Consider the following 24,689-nt stretch of genomic DNA (forward strand, 5'->3'; position numbering starts at 1 on the left):
ATACACAGACCGAGCGCATGGTGAGCGGGAACTCTACCATCTGCTCGACACAGACCATACAACAACAAATAAACAAAACAGGCAGGAACTCAGGCCCGAGGTCTGACAGTACCCCCCTCCCCAGCGGTGCCCCCGGGCATCCTAGGAGGGGGCTCACCTCGGTGTCGGAAGAGGTCCACGATCAGGGATTGGTCCAAAATGTCCCGGGAAGGTACCCAACTTCTCTCCTCAATGCCATAGCCTTTCCAGTCCACTAGGTACTGAAATCCTCTGCCGCGTCGGCGAACGTCCAGTAATCTCCTAACCCTGTAGGTCGGAGAGCCATCCACCAGACGAGGGGGGGGGGGGGTGGGCCGGTTGCTCTGGGGATGAAGAGTGGAAGAGAACACAGGCTTGACCCCGGAGACATGAAAAACAGGGTGAACCCGACCAAGGTGAGGAGGAAGCCTCATCTTGACGGCCACTGGATTAACCACCTTGGTGATTCGGTATGGCCCAATGAACCTGAGTGCCAGCTTGGGAGAAGGTACTCTGAGGGGTAGGTCCTTGGTGGAAAGCCATACTCGTTGACCACACACATTGGTAGGAGGAGTGGATCGGTGGCGGTCAGCCGCTGCCTTGGTCCGTCTCTCGGTCCATGCCAGTACCCCTCTAGCCCTCCTCCAGGTGTGTCGGCAACGCTGGATGAAGGCCAGAGCAGAGGGACCGCAGCGTCGGGTTCCTGTGAGGGAAACAAAGGGGGGTTATAACCCATGGAGCATTCAAATGGTGACATACCTGACGCGGCTGAGGGGTGGGAGTTGTGGGCATATTCTACCTACGAGAGCTGAGAGCACCAGGAATTGGGGTTGCTGGATGTCAGACAGCGGAGCATTCTACCAAGATCCTGGTTGACCCGCTCGCATTGCCCGTTGGTCTGGGGGTGAAACCCTGAAGACAAACTCGCAGAGGCCCCAATCTGTCTGCAGAATTCCTTCCAAAACCTGGCGGAGAACTGAGGACCCCTATCGGAAACGACGTCGACCGGCAACCCATGGAGACGGAAGACGTGATCCACCATCAGTTGTGCCGTCTCCTTGGCGGAAGGGAGCTTGGGGAGGGGAATAAAATGGACCGCTCTGGAGAAGCGATCCACCACCGTGAGGACCACGGAATTGCCATTCGACCGCGGGAGCCCAGTAACAAAATCAAGAGCAATATGGGACCAAGGGCACTTAGGGATGGGCAAGGGATGAAGCAGACCAGCGGGCGGGCTATTGCGCGGCTTGCACTGAGCGCAAATGGAGCAGGCCGACACGAACTGACTGACATCCTTGGCCATGGATGGCCACCAGAAGCATTGACGGATGGCGGTCAACGTTCCCCGGCTTCCTGGATGGCAGACTAGTCTGGATGAATGGCCCCACCGGAGGACTTCAGAACGCAGAGCGGCCGGCACCGACAACAGACCCCTTGGACACTCTGCGGGCCCTTGCACCGCTCGACCGGCCTCAATCACTCGTCGTTCGATGCCCCAAGAGAGCGCCCCAATCACCAACCCCTACGGGAGGATGGCGTCCAAAGTGGACTCCCTCTCAGTGACCTCGAACAGGCGAGACAAGGCATCGGGTTTGATGTTCTTAGATCCCGGCCGGTATGAGAGGGTGAAGTTAAAGCGGCCAAAGAAGAGTGCCCAACGGGCCTGTCGCGAGCTCAACCTCTTGGCTGAACAGATATATTCCAAGTTCTTTTGGTCCGTCCAGACCAAGAAGGGCTGCGCTGCTCCCTACAACCAGTGGCGCCACTCTCCCAAGGCTAGTCTCACCGCTAACAGCTCTCGGTCGCCAATGTCGTAGTTACGCTCTGCGGGGCTAAGGCGGTGAGAGAAGAAGGTGCAGATAAGACTGCGCCTACCCTGACATCAGACGCGTCGACCTCAACAATGAATTGGAGTGCAGGATCTGGAATAGACAGAACAGGTGCAGAGACAAAATGGGACTTGAGTATGTCAAAGGCTACCTGAGCATCCTGGTTCCACCTGAATGGTACCTTGGTGGAGGTCAACGCAGTGAGCGGTCTGGCCACTTGGCCGAAGTTCCTGATGAATCGACGATAGAAATTCGCGAAACCCAGGAAGCGTTGTAATGCTTTGCGGGAGTCGGGGATGGTCCATTCGGCGACAGCCTTAGTCTTGGTGGGATCCGCCTTAATTCCTTAGCAGAGATGATGTGGCCAAGGAACGTAACTGACTCGGCATGGAATTCTCACTTCTCCGCCTTGACAAACAGTTGATTCTCGAGGAGACGTTGGAGGACCCGTCTAACGTGCTGGGTGTGCACCTGGAGAGAGGGGGAAAATATTAGGATATCATCCAGATACACGAAGACAAACTTGTTGATCATGTCACCCAGAACGCTATTGATCAGGCCCTGGAAGACCGCCGGAGCGTTGGTTAGACGAAAAGGAAGAACCCGATATTCAAAATGTCCCGTGGGTGTGTTAAAGGAGGTCTTCCACTCATCCCCCTCCCAGATGCAGACAAGATGGTAGGCGTTGCGGAGGTCTAATTTGGTGAAGACACGGGTTCCCTGCAATAGTTCAAAGGCAGACGACATGAGGGGTAAGGGATATCTGTTCTTAACAGTGATGTCGTTCAAACCTCGGTAATCAATACAAGGATGCAGGGAGCCATCTCTCTTCTGCACGAAGAAGAAACCCGCACCGGCCGGGGAGGAGGAGTGACGGATGAGTCCAGCAAGGAGAGATTCTTGAATATACTTGTCCATAGCCTCTCGTTCAGGTTCGGACAGGGAGTAAAGGCGGCCCTTAGGCGGAGAAGTGCCTGGGAGGAGGTCTATGGCACAATCGTAAGAGCGATGCGGAGGAAGAGAGGTAGCCCGGGACCTGCAGAACACCATCCCAAGATCGTGGTACTCCGCCGGAACGCCGGAAAGGTCGGCGGGTTGAGCCTGCGGAACACAAGACAGAGAAACAAGAGAGGCGGCAGGACCCAAACAAGACACATGACAAGACTGGCTCCAGGCTTACACAGAATTATTTGCCCAATCCATGTGGGGATTGTGCTGTACGAGCCAAGGATGTCCCAGTACTAACTGGTTCAAAGGGGAATTCAGCACGTACAACACAGTCCTCTCACAATGGTTCCCAGAAGAGAAAAGACTTACACAGGGGGTGACGTGGGTGATAGTAGTGAGAGGGCTGCCCGTGAACGACTGCGCCTCCATCTGCTTGTCGAGGGGTATGGTAGGAATACCCCAATCCCAGGCTGTGGCAGCGTCGATAAAGTTACCCTCTGCTCCTGAATCGAGCAGAGCATGGCCAGTGTGAGACACCCCCTGGAAGACCAGCTCGATGGGTAGCTGAGTGCATCCGGTAGGAGAAGTTGAACAGGGAATAGCGCCCACCAGGACTCTCCATTTTACTGGTGGGCTGTGGCATCTAAAGGGCAGAAGTTGCTGCTTCTGTTGTGGTGTGAGGCGGAGACAACCCAGGTGCATGGGCTCGGAAGTAGGAGCCGACGTATCGGCAGATTCTTGAATATACTTGTCCATAGCCTCTCGCTCAGGTTCGGACAGGGAGTAAAGGCGGACCTTAGGTGGAGAAGTGGCTGGGAGGACGTCTATGGCACAATCGTAGGAGCGATGCGGAGGAAGAGAGGTAGCCCGGGACCTGCAGAACTCCATCCCAAGATCGTGGTCAGAGTTCACAGAGCAGAATCCAACAAAAAAACATGCAACAATGCAAGCAGTCTCACACACAGCACAAACCCAGAAAGTCTTAATAGGAGGCTCGAGCTCTCGGCCGCGAAAAAAACAAAAAGTGATAGAGGAATACAGACTCGCAAGGTGAGAGGTGCGAGGAAGATCTCAGTTCGTGAATAATAATCCCCAAGCGTGAAATCCACTGAGAATAATAATGTCCAGTCTCACAAGCGTCCGTGAGGAAGAGATTCAGAAGGCGGTGTGAATAATTTCCCCGTGTTAGCGTCCGTCAGGGCAAATGGTTGTCCAACCTCCCCTACGTCCGTGAGGGAGAGGTTCAAAAGGCGGTGTGAGTAATCCAGAAGAGTAAGAGTCCCATGAGCAAAAGATCGTCCCGCCTGCCGACCGTCCGTGCGGGAGAGATTCCGAAGGTGGCGTGAGAAATGCCACCAGAGTGAGAGAGAGAAATAATTCCCCGATCAACCACCAGCCTGATCCAACGGAGAAGGCAGAGAATCCGCGGCCACGGGCGACAGGCGGAAAGACGATCCGCAGGATCCCCAGAAGCTCGACGCTGGAACTGGAAGTAGAGATCTGGCGAGACAACCCACTCAAAACGAGCCACGAAGGCGAGGTCGTCCGGGCAGCTGTAGGAAGATAGAAGCACCGTGCAGGAATCTAACAGCGCTGGAGCCTGGACAAGGTAAATGTGTAAACTGGAAAATTAGTAATCCCCCAAAAAACAGTCTAGACCAGAGGTATTCCAAGACAGACTCTAAATCCAAGATACAAGTGTACATCCAAGACAAGAGTATATTCCCAAGACAAGAGTTATATCCCAAGACAAGAGGTCACGGTGGCTAGACAATCTAACGATCTGACGCCATACGGCAGAACCAAGAAGGTTGTAAGGGAATAATGAGCAGGGGAGTGAGAGCAGGTGAGCTGTAATGAAGGAAAGTAGAAATCGGTGTGAGAGGAGAAAGTGGGGAAAACAAGGCTGAGGGGCATACACAGACCGAGCGCGTGGTGAGCGGGAACTCTACCATGTGCTCGACACAGACCATACAACAACAAATAAACAAAACAGGCAGGAACTCAGGCCCGAGGCCTGACACTTACCACTGAGCTACAGGAAAGCTACAGGAAGTAGCTACAGAAAGCTGCAGGAAAGCTGGTTAGGTTAAAACAAACTCTGGTGTGATTTCTCTGTTAGTGCGGTTTATTTGTGTGACACTTCGTGAGGTCTTAACGAGTTACCGGCTTGCTATAAATACCCTCATATGCGCAGGCATTAACTGAGCATGTATAACCCAGCACACAGCATTGTTTTGGATGTCCGGTATGTTCTGTATCAAAATATTATAAATATATATCATAAAAGCTGCCCAATCATGTTGCGACTTTATAATTAAGATGCTATGTCCGGTATCTTTAGGTTCACTGTTAAAATGCCAGTCAGGGGTACGTTTCCCAAAAGCATCATTAGCCAACTATGGTCGCAACTTCCGTCAATGAATCAAGTTTTTCTCGAAACCATGATTCCAACGATCAATCGCAAGCAGCATTGTACATTTGCATGGTTGGAACTACAGATCTACAGTTGTGGTTAGAAGCAGAAGTTAGTTCCTTATTATTATGACATGTATACATTTTGATTGGTTGGATTACGTCACCTGTTGGATTACGTCACTTGATGTTTGCTGAGAGCGCGTGGTTTTAGCCAGAGCTCTTTCAAACTTATTCTTATTACATAATTGATTCTTGTTATATCTTAAGACTTGTGTTTTAAATTGTTATTCACCGAGGGTAAAACTTATCCTTACGTATATCCCATACCAAAATTGTCCTTAAACGCATTGATAAATTATTTTTATCAGATCATTCGTTATTAGCCCTCAGGCTGTTAGCATTACCAGACTGCTTACTGCTTAACACACTGTTTTCATTATTACGTCACTAATGGCTAATGTTTCAGACGTGTTTTTACCTCTGAGTGCAGATGAGGAAATTTTCGCACTTCAGTCGGAATTGGAGGCTGTGGAGAAGCAGATCCAGGATTTACTTGAGAAGCACACACGGCTGCAAGAACGTAAAACGGCGCTAGAAACATCCCGAGCTGACGCTCGCAAATCCGCGGTAAGTTTTCATCGTGATTGCAATACTCCTACCACTTCTACTCCGCGTGTTTCTCTGCACAGAGCCCAGGCTTCGTGAACAAGATCAGCCCAAATGAACTTCACTCCTGCACCGACACACCCACGGCGAAAGGCGCGAGCCAGGACCGGAGCGATGACCCAACTGCCGCCACCGGTCTTCGAGATCCCGATCAGGAACCGCTTTGCAGCCCTCTGCGATACAGAATGCAATGCTGTGGTCATCGGAGACTCAATTGTCCAGAACGTATGAGCGCACTCATTGTTTTCCTGGCGCCCATGTTCTTGATGTCTCTGCGCAGGTACCTGCGATCCTGAAGGGCTATGCTAACGTCGGCGCTGTCGTGCTGCACGCGGGGGTGAACGACGTCAGGATGCAGCAGTCGGAGATCCTGAAGAAGGACTTCAGGAGTCTGATCGAGATGGTACGCAATGCATCGCCCACGGCGAGGATCATCGTATCAGGGCCGCTTCCTACCTACCGACGAGGGAATGAAAAGTTCAGTAGACTATTTGCTCTAAATAAATGGTTGATGTCATGGTGTATTGAACAGAAGCTGCTCTTTGTTGATAATTTTGATCTGTTCTGGGAGCGACCTAGGCTCTTCCGACGGCCTGCACACCAGCAGCATCAGAGCGGATCTTCTGTCCGACAACATCTCAAAGAAGCTACGCACCGTTTGACTACATCTCCCACCGGTAAGTCAAAACTTTAACTTTAGTCTGTGTTCCTCCCACTCATCTGTTATAAATGTTACTGCTTCCAAATGCATAGAGACCGTATCTGTCCCCCGAATAATACTACAAAATAATAATTTAGGCAAAACTCAGAGAAAAAAATCGGATCTTGATTAAACCTGAGGACAATGTAATAAACGACCAAAACCAACTCATAAAGTTTGGCCTAATTAATATTAGATCACTAAATTCAAAGGCAGTTATTGTAAATAACTTCCTGTTTCCGGCTTCCTGTTTCCTGCATCGCTGCCGGCAGCTTGTTTGTATCAGTGCTCTTACCACTTCGCTCTAATATTAGTGTATTTTATTTTCTTTAATTATTATTATCGTTGCTAACTTATCCTGATATCTCAATAACCCTGTTCCTGTTATTTACTTGGAAGAGTCTAAACCAAAAGTGATAGTTAACTTAACGCCGTTAGCATAGCAATAGCGTGTTAGCTTGCTTTCTGTTCACACTGTGGAATATCATCTTGCCTCTGGTTTGTCTTGTGTGCTAACTGTTTCTCTTTTTAAGCGAGTATACTACGATCCATCGAGCAACCTTGGTAAGTTGGAATTGCACTTCAAATCCGGTGAGTTATGGCTTCTATTCCTATTATTGTTACTTGCACCTCATGTCATATGTTTAGCTTAGCCTTCTCTGTCAGCTGCGAGGGCTTTATATGCGATAAATGCAGGGAAATAGTTAGGCTGACAGAGAAGATCTTAGAATTAGAGTCTCGCATCCAATCTTTATCTGAGGATAGTAAGAGTTTAACGACGATAGAAAACACTTTGGATGCGAGCAACATTAGCGCACACAGCTCGGTTCCGGTTGAAAATCCCCCGCAGCTGGGAAACTTCGTGACTGTGAGACGGCGTAGTCGCAGGACAAAACATCACTCGACCGTTCCGATTACAGTCTCGAACAGGTTTGCCCCGCTCAGTGACGCACCGACTGAGAAACCTGCTGAAAGTGCCCTAGTTATCGGTGATTCTATTGTTCGGAACGTTAACATAGAGGCACCAGCCACCATAGTCCAATGTTTACCGGGAGCCAGAGCGCCTGACATCAAGTCAAATTTAAATGTGCTGGCTAAGGCTAATCGTAAATTCAGTAAGATTGTCATTCACGTCGGCACAAATGATGTTCGACTCCGTCAATCGGAGATCACAAAAGATAACATTAAAGAGGTGTGTGAGCTCGCAAGCATGATGTCAGACACTGTAATATTCTCTGGCCCCCTCAATGCTTATCGTGGTGATGAGATTTATAGCAGATTATATTCACTAAATGGCTGGTTGTCTGAGTGGTGCCTGCAGAATGATATAGTTTTTATAAATAACTGGAAGAGTTTTGAGGGCAGACCTGACCTGTTGAAACGAGATGGTCTCCATCCCTCCTGGGCTGGGACTTCCATCCTGTCTAGAAATATGGCAAAAAGTCTTAATGCTAATGCTAAAACTTGACTCGCTGGGGCCCAGGTCAGGGAGCAGACAGTATGGCTTAACCAACTGTCTGCTTGCCGTCTCACGTCGCAGAATACACAAAATGTACAACATGTAGTAATCCGTTCTCCCAAACATCACAAAATAGAGACTGTGTCTGTCCCCCGGATTAGCAAACATAAAATAATGCGTAAACCTCTTGAAAGTAATTTAATAAACGTTAAACAAACTAAACATGAACAAAATACAGATAATCAACTGTTACGACTCGGATTGCTAAATATTAGATCTCTCTCTAATAAAGCACTTTTTGTTAACGATATGATAACAGATCATAAAATAGACATGCTCTGTTTGACAGAAACATGGCTAAAACCAGATGATTATATTGCTTTAAATGAATCTGTCCCCCAAGATTATTATTATAAACACGAGCCTCGTCTAAAAGGCAGAGGGGGAGGTGTCGCAGCACTTTACAATAACTCTCTTAGCATTTCCCAGAAGTCGAACTCTAAATATAATTCTTTTGAAGTCATGGTTCTTCATGTTTCAACACCTAATACTAAAGATAAAACACTTTTTAAATTGATTCTAGCTATTGTATATAGGCCTCCAGGGCACCACACAGATTTTATTAAAGAATTTGGTGGGTTCTTATCAGAACTAGTACTGGCCGCAGATAGACTCCTTGTCGTTGGTGACTTTAACATCCACGTAGATAACGTTACAGATGCCTTAGGAATGGCTTTCAAAGACACTCTTAACTCCATGGGCATTAGTCAACATGTGTCAGGACCCACTCACCTTCGTAATCATACTTTAGATTTAATACTGTCTTACGGTATAAATGTGGACGACGTTAAAATCCTTCAGCAGAGTGAAGACATTTCGGATCATTATCTGGTATTATGTTTGCTTCACTGGCCTACGGCTGCAAATAAAACTCATTGTTACAAATATGGTAGAACAATAACTTCAACTACCAAAGATGCGTTTCTCGATAATCTGCCCGAATTGTCTCAAATCATGAGAAATAACGTTGAAGATCTTGACATTACCACTGAAAATTTTAATTCCACCTTCTCGGTAACGCTAGACAAAGTTGCTCCACTACGTTTAAAGAAGATTAAAAATGGCAGCCCCACACCGTGGTATAATGAACACACTCAGGCTCTAAAGAAAGCGGCCCGAAAAATGGAGCGCAACTTTAAGAAAACTAAATTAGAGGTATTTCGTACAGCATGGAAGGATAGTATTCGAAAATACAGGAAAGCCCTAATAACTTCTAGATCCGCCTACTTTTCATCACTAATAGAAGAAAACCAGCACAACCCTAGGTTTTTATTTAACACGGTGGCTAAATTAACAAAAAATAAATCGTCAGTGACTTCTGATCCTGTATATCAGCATAGCAGTGATGAATTTATGAACTACTTCACATATAAAATCCAAGATATTAGAGAAAAAATTATAACAATGCAATCAGAAGTGAAACCCGCTGAACAAACTAACTACAGCGCCCTTAAGGAGAAAATGCAATTATTTTATACCGTAGATCAAGATGAGCTGTCTAAAATTATTAGATCATCTAAATCAACAACATGCATACTAGACCCTATACCTACAAATCTACTGAAAGAGATGCTCCCAGAAATTATAGATCCTCTTCTTGGTATTATTAACTCATCTCTGACATTAGGACATGTGCCTAAAGCATATAAGGTGGCTGTTATAAGGCCCCTTGTCAAAAAACCCCAACTCGACCCTAGAGAACTAAGGAACTACAGGCCTATATCGAATCTACCTTTCATATCTAAAGTTCTGGAAAAAGTAGTTTCAACTCAATTATGCTCCTTCCTCCAAAGGAATGACATCAATGAAGAATTCCAGTCTGGATTTAGAGCATGTCACAGTACAGAGACTGCTTTGATCAGAGTTACAAATGATCTGCTATTGGCGTCTGACCGAGGTTGTATCTCGTTATTGGTGCTGCTAGACCTTAGTGCTGCATTCGATACCATTGACCACAGCACACTCCTACATAGACTCGAAAATTATGTCGGCATTAAGGGAATAGCTTTGAAATGGTTTAAATCTTATTTATCCGACCGTTTTCAATTTGTAGCAATAAACAATGAGGTGTCACGCAAATCGCAAGTCCAGTACGGTGTACCACAGGGCTCAGTCTTAGGGCCTCTGCTCTTCGCATTATACATGCTACCTCTAGGAGATATAATAAAGCGACACGGAGTTAGCTTTCACTGTTATGCTGATGATACTCAACTTTATATTTCCTCGAAGCCTCATGAAACACAGCAGTTCCATCGAATAATGGAATGCATAGTCGATATAAAAAACTGGATGAGTAACAACTTTTTATTACTGAACTCGGACAAAACGGAAGTGTTACTTATTGGACCGAAAACTGCTATAAGTAACAACCAAGAATACTGTTTAACTATTGACGGATGTTCCATAAAACCCTCGTCGTCAGCAAAGAATCTTGGCGTTCTATTCGATAGTAATCTGTCATTTGAGAGCCACGTCGCCAACACCTGTAAAATTGCGTTTTTCCATTTTAAGAATATATCTAAACTACGTCATATGCTGTCAATCTCAGATGCAGAGAAGTTAATTCATGCATTCATGACATCAAGACTAGATTACTGTAATGCACTGTTAGGTGGTTGCCCTGCAGGCTTATTACAAAAACTCCAATTGGTCCAAAACGCGGCAGCTCGAGTTCTTACACGTACAAAAAAGTATGAACATATTAGCCCGGTTCTGTCAACCTTGCACTGGTTACCTATAAAGCATCGCGTTAACTTTAAAATCTTGCTTATTACCTATAAAGCCTTACATGGTTTAGCTCCTCAGTACTTGAATGAACTCCTTTTGTATTACAGTCCTTCACGTGCATTACGCTCTCAGGCGTCCTGTCAGTTGGTAATACCTAGAATTTCAAAATCAAGTGCAGGTGGTAGATCCTTTTCCTATCTAGCGCCTAAACTTTGGAATAGTCTTCCCTGCACTGTCCGGGAGGCAGACACACTCTGTCAGTTTAAATCTAGACTAAAGACGCATCTTTTTAATCTTGCATACACTACTCTTCCATAATATAAATCTTCAGAGGGTTTAGGCTGCATTAGTTAGATCAACCGGAACCAAAAACACAACTGATGTACTTGTTGCATCAAAGAGTACAGAACAGTACTCTACTCTCAGCCAGTCTTGTCTCATTGTTCCAAGGTTACCACAGCGAGCAGGATGCAGTTCATGGCCTGACCTGATGGTAGAGCGGAGAATGGGAAGTGGGGACCTGACAAGAGCTGAGATGATAGAGCTGGATAAAGAAGGACGCGGTCTCTTGACATGTCTTCACCACAAAACTTCAAATGCTATTAGATTATTAATGATAATCTTAAACTATAATTTATTTTATTATTAAGTTTATTTATTTTATTTAGCCTTGTTGTGCAAGTTCTCTGGAGCTTGTGCAGAGGCAGCAGCTTTTGCCAGAGGGGAACTGGAATCCCCTGGTTGGGCCTGGGTTCTCCTGAGGTTTTTTTTCTCGATTAGAGTTTTGGGTTCCTCGCCACCGTTTGCATACTGTTTTTGCACTATCTGCCTGACCGGGGGGGCTGCTTTAGAATCTTAAAGTTTTACTTAATTAATATTGCATATAGGAATTTATTATCTGTTATATTTGACCTGTGCTTCTCTCTCCTTTATCCTAAATGTGTGCTCTCACTGAGCGTGTGTGTGTGTGCGTACTTGTCTGTGTACGTACGTGTGTGTGTGTGTGTGTGTGTGTGTGTGTGTGTGTGTGTGTGTCTCTGTGTCTGTGTGTGTTGGTGCGTGTGCGTGTTGTGTGTGTGGAGTGTTTTGTGTGTGGGTGTGTCTGTCTTCTGTGTTTTCAACCTTTTCTTGTTTTTGCAGGTACAACTTTGATTGTTTTGCTTGTAGTCAATGTGTCTCATGTACAGCTGCTTTGTAACAATGAAAATTGTAAAAGCGCTATATAAATAAAGTTGAGTTGAGTTGAGTTGAGTAAATGAAATGATCACAGATTTTGATATACTTTGCCTTACCGAAACCTGGCATGCCTAAGGCCATCAAACGTATTGTGTAACTTAGTCGACACGCGCCGGACGGCTAGTTATGGACGCTGCGCGCCGACGACCCCAAATTTTTCCCAGGTCGCCCGGCGGTGCCGAAACGAAGGGGAGAGCGCCCGCGATCGAACGGAAGCGTCATGGGGCAGCGGCGACGCCCGGGGGACCCCAGAAAAATGCCCAAAGTGCCTAATTTTTGAGTCACGGAACGAAGGGTTAGGCGCTCTCTCGGGCAGAACCACGAGGGGGCGACTCGACGTACGGTCCCAGCCTAAGCCGCGCGCGCCGATTAGGTTGCGACCGGGCCTCCCGAAGAGCGCCTATGCAACCCCCTTGCAGACTACGGGCCGGATCCGGACCCCGACGTACACGAGAGGCCTACGCGTGCCCCTTGTAACCTATTTTGGGCGGGGCTTCCCGCTGGCCACGCCTCCATCCTCAGAACGCCTACGCGTTCCCCTTGCAGCCTAAACTTGAGGGAGGCCTGCCCGACGCCCCCGAAGCCTGCCCGAAGACCCGGTCTCCACCCGGCGCCCCGGGGGACCCCGTCTCGGAGATGACTGCCTCATTTGAGCCCAGCGGCTGTGCGACAGACGCTTAAACAGCCCAAAGCCCTTTTCTTTGACTTTCGAGTCGAAAGTGCACATAAAAGCGCCGGTGTGCATCGACACAATGTTTTCTCACATCTGCGATTCATTCGAAGGGCCCAAAATTAGGTAGACAGAGTAAGACCCCTGTCAGTGGTCTCGTTTGCTTTGGCAATGATTTATCCAGCTTAAACCATCAGCAGAGTGTATGAGAGGAACAGCCTTTCACAATGACGTGCATTAAGGCTCACAGTTGTGCTCCAGAAGCTTAAAAATGGTGTGTCCATTAGCTACCTATGGGAGCCGCGCCAAAAGTGTTACGTGTGGGACTTCCTGTGACCACAGGAAGTCCCAGTCGTAACTTATCTTATGGGGCCTTCATAGGTAAATAATGGACAAAGCCTATTAAGGGTCATTATAAGCCTAAGTAGGGAGATATATAGCGTTAACCAACAGTAGAGTGCATGAGAGGCTTAGCCCTTCACAGTGACGTGCATTAAGGCTCACAGTTGTGCTCCAGAAGCTTAAAAATGGTATGTCCATTAGCTACCTATGGGAGCCGCTCCAAAAGTGTTACGTGTGGGACTTCCTGTGACCGCAGGAAGTCCCAGTCGTAACTTATCTCATGAGGCCCTCATAGGTAAATAATGGACAAAGCCTTTTAAGGGTCATTATTTTCCTAAGCAAGGAGGCAGACAATAGGCAGAGCCTATCTAACAGGATCTTGATGGAGGGAGCTCACATAGACTTAACATATCATAGCTTAAAACGTTTAATATGTGGTCTGTTGTTTTCGTGGGACCTGTCGAGGGTGCTATTAATGGTATTATAATTTTTTGAGGAGCATGTTCTTGTCCCTTTTAACTTAATGCGTGCTTCCTGAGTGTATTTCTTTGTGTATTTGCCCATCCCACTGTCTTGACTGTCCATACAAATGCTAACGACCAAGGTTAAAAGGCCATCAATAGGCCCAGTCAGGTCATTACCAGGTAGGGTGTCGCAGTGTCTGCAGCTCCTGTTTTAAAAGTTTGGTCTTGAGACAAGTCTGTTGCTGTGAGATGGCTTTGTTTAAGTGTCCGTTGTGTCCTGCTAAAGTGATGCACCTTAGGCACCACTTAAAGCAGCTTCATCAGATTTTGATTCACTCGCGGTCCTCCATCAGGAACAACATAGAGCGTTGCTGCAGCTCAGGGAGGACCAGGATGTACGTTTCCAGGCGGTCCTCCTGGCTCAGCAAGAGGACCGTGAGTCGTTCCGGAGCTGGGTACATCGGGAGGTTCGGACGGGGCCTCGCGCCGACCTGGTCCTCCAGAAAATGGGCCCACAGGATGATCCCGAGGCCTTCCTTGGTCTCTTTGAGCGGGTAGCGGTCGCGAGGGGTTGGCCGGAGGATCAGTGGGCCCTACATCTCATCCCGCTCCTTTCTGGAGAGGCCCAGGTGGCAGCGCAGCAGTTACCTCCGGAGAATCTCCTGGTGTACGCTGAGCTGAAGAAGGCCATCTTGCAGCGGGTCGGCCGGAGCCCTGAGGAGTATCGCCAGCGGTTCCGATCGCTGGGGTTGGCGGAAACCGGCCGGCCCTACCTGCTAGCTCAGCAGCTCCGGGACTCCTGCCGCAAATGGCTGATGGCCGGGAATAGCGACGTCGCGGGTATCGTGGATAAGGTGGTACTGGAGCAGTTCACGACCTGTCTGCCCTGGAGAACAGCGGCCTGGGTCCAGTGCCACCGTCCGACGTCGCTGGACTCGGCCATCCAGCTGGCGGAAGACCACCTGGTTGCGTGCCCTGGAATCGGGGAAATGCTACCAGCGGTCTCTCTCCCTACCCCCGCAACCCGGCCCATACCAGCACCACGGACCCGTCCCCCGATACCGCTGAGGGGAGGGCCCCGGGGACGCGGAAGCTACGCGACCGGACCGACTGATGGAGGGGGAACCTTGGCCGGCAGGTCCGCCGCGCTGGAGACGGGCAGCCACCCCTACACCATGCCCTACAACCCACCTGCCTCTGCCTCTCCACGCCAGTTAGCGAGCCCACTCCCTGCCACTGGGGTGGCGGGAAGGCCTGGGCCGGCTTGTTGGCGCTGCGGGGACCCGGACCATTTCATAGATCGTTGCCCGGTAATGGATGTGGGAACTATGATCCGGGTCCCCGACGAGCCGCGAGCTGCCCCTGGTCCAGCTGGCCTGTACCAAATACCCGTGAGTATTGGGGGAGGTACATACCAGGCTTTGGTGGATTCAGGTTGTAACCAGACCTCCATCCACCAAAGCCTGGTTCGTCTCGGGGCATGGGGTAAAAACCGCGAGGTTAAGGTGCGGTGTGTTGACGGGGATGTGGTGAAATACCCTTTGTTGAACCTGCCCATTAAATTCAGGGGGGAAAAGCATAGTGAGGAGGTGGCGGTTAATCCTCACCTCCGGCATCCGCTGATTTTGGGGACGAATTGGCCACTTTTTCCTAAATTACCGAGGTTATTGTGTGCGGATGCCTCTTGGCGAACGAAGCACGGTAGGGGAGGCGGTGTGCATGTGGGCAGTGTGGTGCCGGGTCCGTCGGAGCCTGACTCCGGGGAGGCGCTCGAGATTGAGAGGGTGGTACTCTCAGATCGCGATGACTTTCCCCTCGAGCAGGCTCAGGATGCGATGCTGAAAAGGGCATTTGAGCAGGTTGCATCCATCGACGGACAGCCGGTCCAGCCCACACGTGCACTCTCCTACCCGTATTTTGCTATAAGAAGGAATCGGTTATATCGGGTGACCCAAGACACCCAGACAAAATAAGATATAACCCAGTTGTTGATTCCGAAAAGCCGTCGGGAAATGCTTTTCCAGGCGGCTCATAGTAACCCAATGGCAGGGCACTTAGGGCAGGGTAATACACTGAGTCGCCTCATGGCCCGATTTTTTTGGCCGGGCATTCACGACAACGTGCGCAGGTGGTGCGCGTCTTGCCGCGAATGTCAGTTGGTAAACCCACCGGTCACCCCAAAAGTGCCTTTGCGCCCTCTTCCGTTGATGCAGGTCCCCTTCGAGAGAATTGGCATGGACCTCATCGGGCCATTAGAGCGATCTGCACGGGGATACCGCTTTGCATTGGTCCTGGTGGACTATGCAACGCGATATCCCGAAGCAGTGCCACTCCGCAGCATCTCCGCGAAAAGTGTTGCGGACGCACTGTTTCGGATTATCTCCCGGGTGGGGATCCCCCGCGAGATCCTCACCGACCAAGGCACGGCNGAAATCACCTCCGCAAACGGCGAACCGGACGGACCAGACCCCCCGGCCGCGGCACCCCTACTTCCTTCCATCCCGGGTTTCGGCACCAGTGTAACAAGACTTCAAAGGAACCGGAAGGAAGAGGCTGGAATCAGGGTAGAGCTGACGACTAAGCACTTTATTAATAAACAATAGCACAAGCGCTGTACGCGCCTAAATCAAAACCCCTTCACTTTAGGGCAAGAACAGTCTTTTTACGGTCAGAGCTTCCCGCTCATAATCCTCCGCTCACTCGCTCGAATCCTCTCGCCTCCAGCCGTCAGCTCCGGTCTCTCTCCCCGACTGTCTCTGCCTTGCTGCTTTTAAGCCTCTCCACGCCAGTTACTGGAACAAGGCACAGGTGTTCATTATTTGTGCGAGCGCCACTCACTCACCGCTCGTCTCCTCACTCTCTCTCCTGCTGCAGACTTCGCTGAACCACGCCCACCTTGCCACAAGCAGTAACTATCCTGGTCATACATGTAGTGCCGGAGACCAATCAGACACGCAACAACTAGTTATATTTCTTAAATATAACAACAACACCCCTCACCCAACCAGCAAGCTAGTCGCCAGGGGGTCTACCCCCAATCTGCTACTAACACTAGGCGCAGGACCGGATCTCTGGTGACCATAGCAACCCACACCAAACCATCAAGATAAGAGTATTTTACGACCGAATGGAATGTAGAGAGATGAACTCTCTTTACTCACTTTGGGGACAGACATACAATCCTAAATACATCTCTATAGAAATGTACATGTATTCATTTATAAACTTTCCATATATTGATGTTCTTGTTTTTATCTCTGTCATAAACATTAATCCAAAGTAGTTTGAATGAATGTGTGTATAACTACTAGAATTATTAGATTTGTAGTAACTCATTTAACCAAGATGATATGTAGATCATGTTTGGTGTCTATGAGGTGCATTTGTGATTCCCTTAATGTTAATGTTTGTTGTGTCTTGGTAACTCTTTTCATATTAGTTTTATTAAACTCTTAGAAGTTCTCATAGTGAACATCCAATCAGCTTCCACATGCAAAACACCATGTGTAAGACAAAGACAATTAACTTTCCCTCCAAAGGTGCCATCTCTTGATTGGGTCAGTCACGTCTGTAGGATATGACATCCTTACAGTTTAAAGTACAGTAGACCACAAGAAGAGTCTCTTAGTGTTTGCGTTGTTCGAAGGGTTCGAGGGGTTTGTTCTTTCTCTCTTCTTGCATTTTGCTTTTCTTTTTGTCCAGGTACTGTCCGTGCCACCTCTACAAGGGTAGAACTATCTCTAAAGGATGGACTAGAAGAAAGTTTGTGCCAGGCTGCAGCCTCGTCTTTCCAGATACAGATCCTCTGCATAAAACTGGTTTTCTCTGATCACTTCCAGCCAAGATCCACTGGAGCCTCAACAAACTGCATCAGGGCACTTTCTTTCTTTTGATGGGCAAGACATGCAAGTATCATACTTAGTCTTATTAATGGATGCATAGAGCATCATTAATCCTTTCAGCAAAGGTGCTTTACAAGAAGAAACGTCTTGGTTACGACTTTTTTATTTTTTAAAAAATGTGTGGATTTTCTTAGTTTAATAACTTGTAAAGTTTTTGTCTCATTTATGTAAATGTATATTATTTTAAATCACTTATGTAGATATGTTTAAATGTATATATTTTATTTCAATGTCTCACATTTTAAAGTTATATACATTTGTTATGTATATAAAGTTTTGAAGTTTTTATTTAAAAAATCCTTATTAAAACTATTAAACATTTAAAGGTATATGTTTTTATTTATTTCTCATTTTCTGGAATATAACAAATGCATTAAAGCTCACAGTTGTGCAAGTTAAAAGTGAGTGTGCATATATTACACAGTGACTTACTTGAAATTATACCACCATGCCCCCCTTAAATCTTCAAGTAAGCTTGCATGCATTACACAGAAGCTTGCTTGAAAATATAACTCCATGCCCCCCTTAAATCTTCAAGTAAGCTTGCATGCATTACACAGAAGCTTGCTTGAAAATATAACTCCACGCCCCCCTTAAATAATCAAGTAAGCTTGCAAGCATTACACAGAAGCTTGCTGGAAAATATAACTCCACGCCCCCCTTAAATCTTCAAGTAAGCTTGCAAGCATTACACAGAAGCTTGCTGGAAAATATAACTCAGCCCTCAGTCATTTTCAAGTTAAGATGTACAAGTGCTTAAACAGAAGCTTGCTTGAAAATATAACGCCACCCTTAATCTTCAAGTAATTTGCATGCATTACACACGAAGCTTGCTTGAAATATAACTCCAGCCCCCTCTAAATCTATACAAGTAATATCACTTCAATACTAGTGAAGTGCTTGTGCGTGACTCAGTCGTCGGGCTTTACGCGTTTTGCCAGCTTTGTAACCTTTTATGGTAGTTTTTTCAATCAGAATGGAATTCTCACTCCTGTGGATTAAAATGGTATATACATGTTGTACTGATTTCGATGTGGCATCACCTTATGGTAATTATTTGAAGGACCAATACTAGTCCGTGTCTTGTTGTGATAACTAAGTCCTTGGATACGTTTATTACAGCTTTGTAACCTGTTTATTATGCTAAAAAAGGATCTAGTTCTGGACTTTTCTATTTGGCGGTATATCTACCTTGTGCTTACACTTGCTTCACACTTATTTTTCTTTGTGCACAGATGATGTCCTGGAAAAATTACGGGAGTTTCAAGAGGGTCCGGATCCTTCAAGGAAGCTGAAGGAAAATATCAGTGGGAAGATCTACAGGGTTAAAAAGTTTTTAGCCTTCATGGCAAAGGGCAAGTCGAATCTATCAAATATGGTCTTCCTCAACGAGACCAGAAAGATACACTCGTGAGTAATTTTTTGTCTTGTCCTTGCTGTGACCTGTGATGTTTTCGTTGTTTGAGAACAAGTTGCTTGTATAGCCTACAATTATGTTCTGCCTTGTTTGTTTGTGTGCAGCTGGGTAAGCTCCCTCCGTCGATCCGGAGTGACAGAAACAACGATCAAACACTACGTCGATAACGTCTCCCAGTTCATCGACTTCATCGTGGAGACACCTCCTCAGACGTCACGCCTGAGCAAGAACGTGATGATCGGCCTAAGGCGGGAGATGAAGGGCCTGAGGAAGTCCTTAAAGAGGGGTGTCGCCATGCACAGGACTTCTGTAAAGGCTTCCAAAGAGGAGAAGGTGCTGAGCAAGGGTTTGCTTTTAGAGTGCCGGAATAAATCGAAGCTGGGCATTCCCGAAGCACTTGGTAAGTTTTATGTGAACTGAACAAGTTAAAAAAGTGTCAAACGCAATCAAGATGTGCATTTTTAACTCCTCTTTGCTCTCCCACTGTGTTCAGCTCTCCTGGAGATGGACCCCACGCCGAGAATCCAGTGGAAGTTTTATGGACTTTTCTCTGCGTTCCTGTCATCTGTTTTTGGGCACAGAGGGGTGTCTTCCAAAATATGACCATCCAGGAGGTCATGGAGGCAAAGAGGTCATCAACGGAGAACGCCTTTCTCATAAATGTGAGTGTTTGCCATTTTCACTCTCCTTGGCTGTCCGTGTGGTCTCCTGTTCTGAAGCACCTTTGGTTTTTATCCGTCCGCAGATAAAGACCCACAAGACGAATGAGTTGTACGGCCCAGCGCAAATTATTTTGAAGGAGGAGGAGTGGGCGTTACGGTTCCTGCATCTGAAGGACCAACTTCCGGGTGGCCTAGGAGCTAAATTCCTTTTCTTTGTGTCAACGCCCAACCCTTGCAAGAACTTGAACAATTACTTTCAAGAGGCATGGAAGGCAATGGGCCTGCCAGGATGTCCGACCTTCACAGACGTGAGAACGTCCATCTCCAGTCATGTAAGTTTTGAAATAATCCATGTCAAATGTGAAACGTACTGTTCTGAGGCTTTTTGTGTGACGTATGGAATTATTTTTCTCTTTTCCAGGCCAAGTTCACGCATGCTCCTGAGAACCGCCTGAAGCTTTGCAAATTTATGTGCCACGATGTACGCACGGCGGACAAGTTTTACGTCACCAACCTCACTGCCAAGCAGGCAGTTGAACACAGAAGGCTGTTTGAGGCAGCACTGGAGGGTCCGGAGAGGTCGCCGGCATCGAAAGACATACCAAAACGCAGATGCCAGGTCGCCTCAAAGGATCACCCTCGAAAAAAGCGTAAACTGTTGGAGCCCGAACTCAGCTCTGGCAGCACCACTCCCGAGGATGACCAAGTGACTTACCAGGAGTCGGGTGTGTCTAGTGTAGAGGACAGCCAGGTAAATTGATATTCTCTTAACGAGACAGAATCTACGGTGCGTTACTGATTTGTATCACAGCGTCTAATTTGCTTCTGCCAATTTTCTTCGACAGGGTGAATCTGAGCCAACCAAACCCAGCCAAGACGTCGAGGTCGAGAGAAGAGGCGAGGAAGATGAGGCGTCGGAACACGGACAGTTGAAAAGGCAAAGGAGACCGATCGTCCTATTGACGCCCCTGAAGTCGGCTTTAAGAAAAAAACATTTCATTCTCTCAGCTGTCCCCGCTGAAAGTGAAAAAGACTGTCGTATCAACGTCTCTGACACTTGTTGGAATGGGGCGACAAAGACTTCAAAGAAAATGCGCAAAGGACTTAATGGATAAATGGAGGAAGAGAAACAAGAAATGAACTTTTGAACTTATGTTTTTTTATTTCCTTCATTTCAGGTGCCTTTTCCAGTTTGTTGACTGTGTTTTGTACATGCATATCCTAAAAACTTACTGTCTTACATATTTATTCTTATTAAAATGTAAAGCGTTCATTTGTGTGTGACTTGTTTTTTTATTTTTAATAAACTTTGGCGTTTGCAATTTAACATTTTTGTTGTTGTTTTTAATGGTCATCAATATTCTTTTCAAAACTTCAAAACGTCTCGGTTACGTTTGTAACCTCGGTTCCCTGATGGAGGGAACGAGACGTTGTGTCGAACCGACAGATGGGGTTCGTCCCTGAGAACCAATCGTTTCCGACTGCTTAGAAAAGGCCAATGAAAATTGGCAAATGAAATTTGCATGCCGGACTCCGCCCCGGACATCCGGGTATAAAAGGGAGACGGCGTGCATCATTCATTCACCTTAGTTCTGAGGAGCCTGAGACCTCTCACGACTGCTGCAGAGGACAGCACGTGTTGTGGCAAGAGGACACAACGTCTCGTTCCCTCCATCAGGGAACCGAGGTTACAAACGTAACCGAGACGTTCCCTTTCTGTCGGTCTCTCGACGTTGTGTCGAACCGACAGATGGGGTTCCAATGGAAAANCTTTAACCAACAGTAGAGTGTATGAGAGACTTAGCCCTTCACAATGAGTGTCATTAAGGCTCATAGATGTGCTCCAGAAGCTTAAAAATGGTGTGTCATTAGCTACCTATGGGTGGCCGTTCCAAAAGTGTGTGTGACTCAGTTTGGCAATTACCTGTTTATTACAGCTTTGTAACATGGTTATTATGCTCAAAATGACAATACATGTGTAACTTATTTAATGGGACCCTCATAGGTAAATAATGGACAAAGCCTATTAAGGGTCATTATAAGCCTAAGTAAGGAGTATATATAGCTTTAACCACAGTAGAATGTATAGAGGCAGCCCTTCACAATGACGCATTAAGGCTCATAGATGTGCTCCAGAGGCTTAAAAATGGTGTGTACATTAGCTACTTATGGGAGCCGCGCCAAAAGTGTTACGTGTGGCATGTACATTCGTAACTTATTTAATGGTACCCTCATAGGTAAATAATGGACAAAGCCTATTAAGTGTCATTATTTAACCTTGGCAATGAGTTATATGGCTTAAACCAACAGTAGGGCTTTGTAACATGGTTATTATGCTCAAAAATGGTATATACATGTGTAACTTATTTGATTTGGCTCACATAGGTGTATAACGGACAATACATGTGTAACTTATTTAATGGGACCTTCATAGGTAAATAATGGACAAAGCCTTTTAAGGGTCATTATAAGCCTAAGTAAGGAGTTATATAGCATGAGAGGCTTAGCCCTTCCCAATGACATGCATTAAGGCTCATAGACGTGCTCCAGAGGCTTAAAAATGGTGTGTACATTAGCTACCTATGGGAGCCGCGCCAAAATTGTTACGTGTGGGACTTCCTGTGACCACAGGAAGTCCCAGTCGTAACTTATCTTATGGGGCCCTCATAGTAAATAATGGACAAAGCCTATTAAGGGTCATTATAAGCCTACGTAAGGAGTTATATAGCTTAATCCTACAGTAGAGTGTATAAGAGTCACAGCCCTTCGCCATGACGTGAATTAAAGCTCAAAGATGTGCTCCAGGAGCATAAAATAGGTTTGTACATTAGCTACCTATGAGGACCCGCGCCAAAAGTGTTGACGTGTGGGACTTCCTGTGACCACAGGAAGTCCCAGTCGTAACTTATCTTATGGGGCCCTCATAGGTAAATAATGGACAAAGCCTATTAAGGGTCATTATAAGCCTAAGTAAGGAGTTATATAGCATGAGAGGCTTAGCCCTTCCCAATGACGTGCATTAAGGCTCATAGATGTGCTCCAGAGGCTTAAAAATGGTGTGTCCATTAGCTACAAATGGGATCCGTGCCAAAAGTGTTACGTGTGGGACTTCCTGTGACCACAGGAAGTCCCAGTCATAACTTATCTTATTGGGCCCTTATAGGTAAATGATGGACAAAGTCTATTAAGGGTCATTATAATCTTAAGTAAGGAGTTATATAGCTTTACCAACAGTAGAGTGTATGAGAGTCACAGCCTTTCACAATGACGTGCATTAAGGCTCATAGATGTGCTCCAGAGGCTTAAAAATGGTGTGTCCATTAGCTACCTATGGGTGGCCGTTCCAAAAGTGTGTGTGACTCAGTTTGGCAATTACCTGTTTATTACAGCTTTGTAACATGGTTATTATGCTCAAAATGGAATACATGTGTAACTTATTTATGGGACCCTCATAGGTAAATAATGGACAAAGCCTATTAAGGGTCATTATAAGCCTAAGTAAGGAGTTATATCAGCTTTAGTCCAACAGTAGAGTGTATAAGAGGAACTAGCCCTTCACAATGACGTGCATTAAGGCTCGCAGTTGTGCTCCAGAAGCTTAAAAATGGTGTGTCCATTAGCTACCTATGGGAGCCGTGCCAAAAGTGTTACGTGTGGCATGTACATTCGTAACTTATTTAATGGGACCCTCATAGGTAAATAATGGACAAAGCCTATTAAGGGTCATTATAAGCCTAAGTAAGGAGTTATATAGCTTTAGCAGTGTATGAGAGGCTTAGCCCTTCACAATGACGTGCATTAAGGCTCATAGATGTGCTCCAGAAGCTTAAAAATGGTGTGTCCATTAGCTACCTATGGGAGCGTTCCAAAAGTGTGGTGACTCAGTTTGGCAATTACCTGTTTATTACAGCTTTGTAACATGGTTATTATGCTCAAAATGACAATACATGTGTAACTTATTTAATGGGACCCTCATAGGTAAATAATGGACAAAGCCTATTAAGGGTCATTATAAGCCTAAGTAAGGAGTTATAGCTTTACCAACAGTAGAGTGTATGAGAGGCTTAGCCCTTCACAATGACGTGCATTAAGGCTCATAGATGTGCTCCAGAGGCTTAAAAATGGTGTGTCCATTAGCTACCTATGGGATGCCGTCCAAAAGTGTTACGTGTGGGACTTCCTGTGACCACAGGAAGTCCCAGTCGTAACTTATCTTATGGGGCCCTCATAGGTAAATATGGACAAAGTCTATTAAGGGTCATTATAAGCCTAAGTAAGGAGTTATATAGCTTAATCCTACAGTAGAGTGTATGAGAGTCACAGCCCTTCACAATGACGTGCATTAAGGCTCATAGATGTGCTCCAGAAGCTTAAAAATGTGTGTCCATTAGCTACCTATGGGAGCCGTGCCAAAAGTGTTACGTGTGGGACTTCCTGTGACCACAGGAAGTCCCAGTCGTAACTTATCTTATGGGGCCCTTATAGGTAAATGATGGACAAAGTCTATTAATGGTCATTATAAGCCTAAATAAGGAGTTATATAGCTTTAGCCAACAGTAGAGTGTATGAGAGTCACAGCCCTTCTCAATGACGTGCATTAAGGCTCATAGATGTGCTCCAGTGGCTTAAAAAGGGTGTGTCCATTAGCTACCTATGGGAGCCATGCCAAAAGTGTTACGTGTGGCATGTACATTCGTGACCTATTTAATGGGAGCCTTATAGGTAAATAATGAACAAAGCCTATGGAGACACATTCCTTCATGATAATGTACATTAAAGTTCAATATTGTGCACTACAGGCTTAAAACTGCGTAAATTCGCCTCCTATGTGACAGGTAAGGAGGGGGATGCATTTTTGTGAATTGTGATTTTGTGCTACAGTTTGGGAATCCTTAGCGCTTTGTCACACACGCCTATTTCTTACATCTCTATCTTATTTGAAGGGGCCCTCATACGTGGCGAATGTACAAAGCCTCTAAATTACCATTGTTTGCTTTGGAAATTAGTTATACAGGTAAAACCAATAATATTGTACACAGAAGATACATTCCTTCACAACAATGTACAATAAAGCTCATAGTTGTGCTCCAGAAGCTTAAAAATGGTGTGTCCATTAGCTACCTATGGGAGCCGCGCCAAAAGTGTTACGTGTGGCATGTACATTCGTAACT

At 46.4% G+C, this 24,689-nt stretch overlaps 1 protein-coding gene across 1 annotated transcript; it reads left to right on the forward strand.

Moving 5' to 3' along the window:
• The first annotated feature begins 19,444 nt into the window (after positions 1-19,444).
• On the forward strand, positions 19,445-20,652 carry LOC130551313 (uncharacterized). Its single transcript, XM_057328883.1, has 4 exons — positions 19,445-19,518; positions 19,602-19,850; positions 19,940-20,269; positions 20,364-20,652. The coding sequence occupies exons 1-4, from the start codon at positions 19,456-19,458 to the stop codon at positions 20,631-20,633; spliced, it is 912 nt and encodes a 303-aa protein (XP_057184866.1). The 5' UTR covers positions 19,445-19,455; the 3' UTR covers positions 20,634-20,652.
• The last annotated feature ends 4,037 nt before the right edge of the window (positions 20,653-24,689 follow it).

The sequence above is a fragment of the Triplophysa rosa genome, unplaced genomic scaffold, assembly GCF_024868665.1.
Source record: "Triplophysa rosa unplaced genomic scaffold, Trosa_1v2 scaffold8_ERROPOS2389207, whole genome shotgun sequence".
Taxonomy (NCBI): Eukaryota; Metazoa; Chordata; class Actinopteri; order Cypriniformes; family Nemacheilidae; genus Triplophysa; species Triplophysa rosa.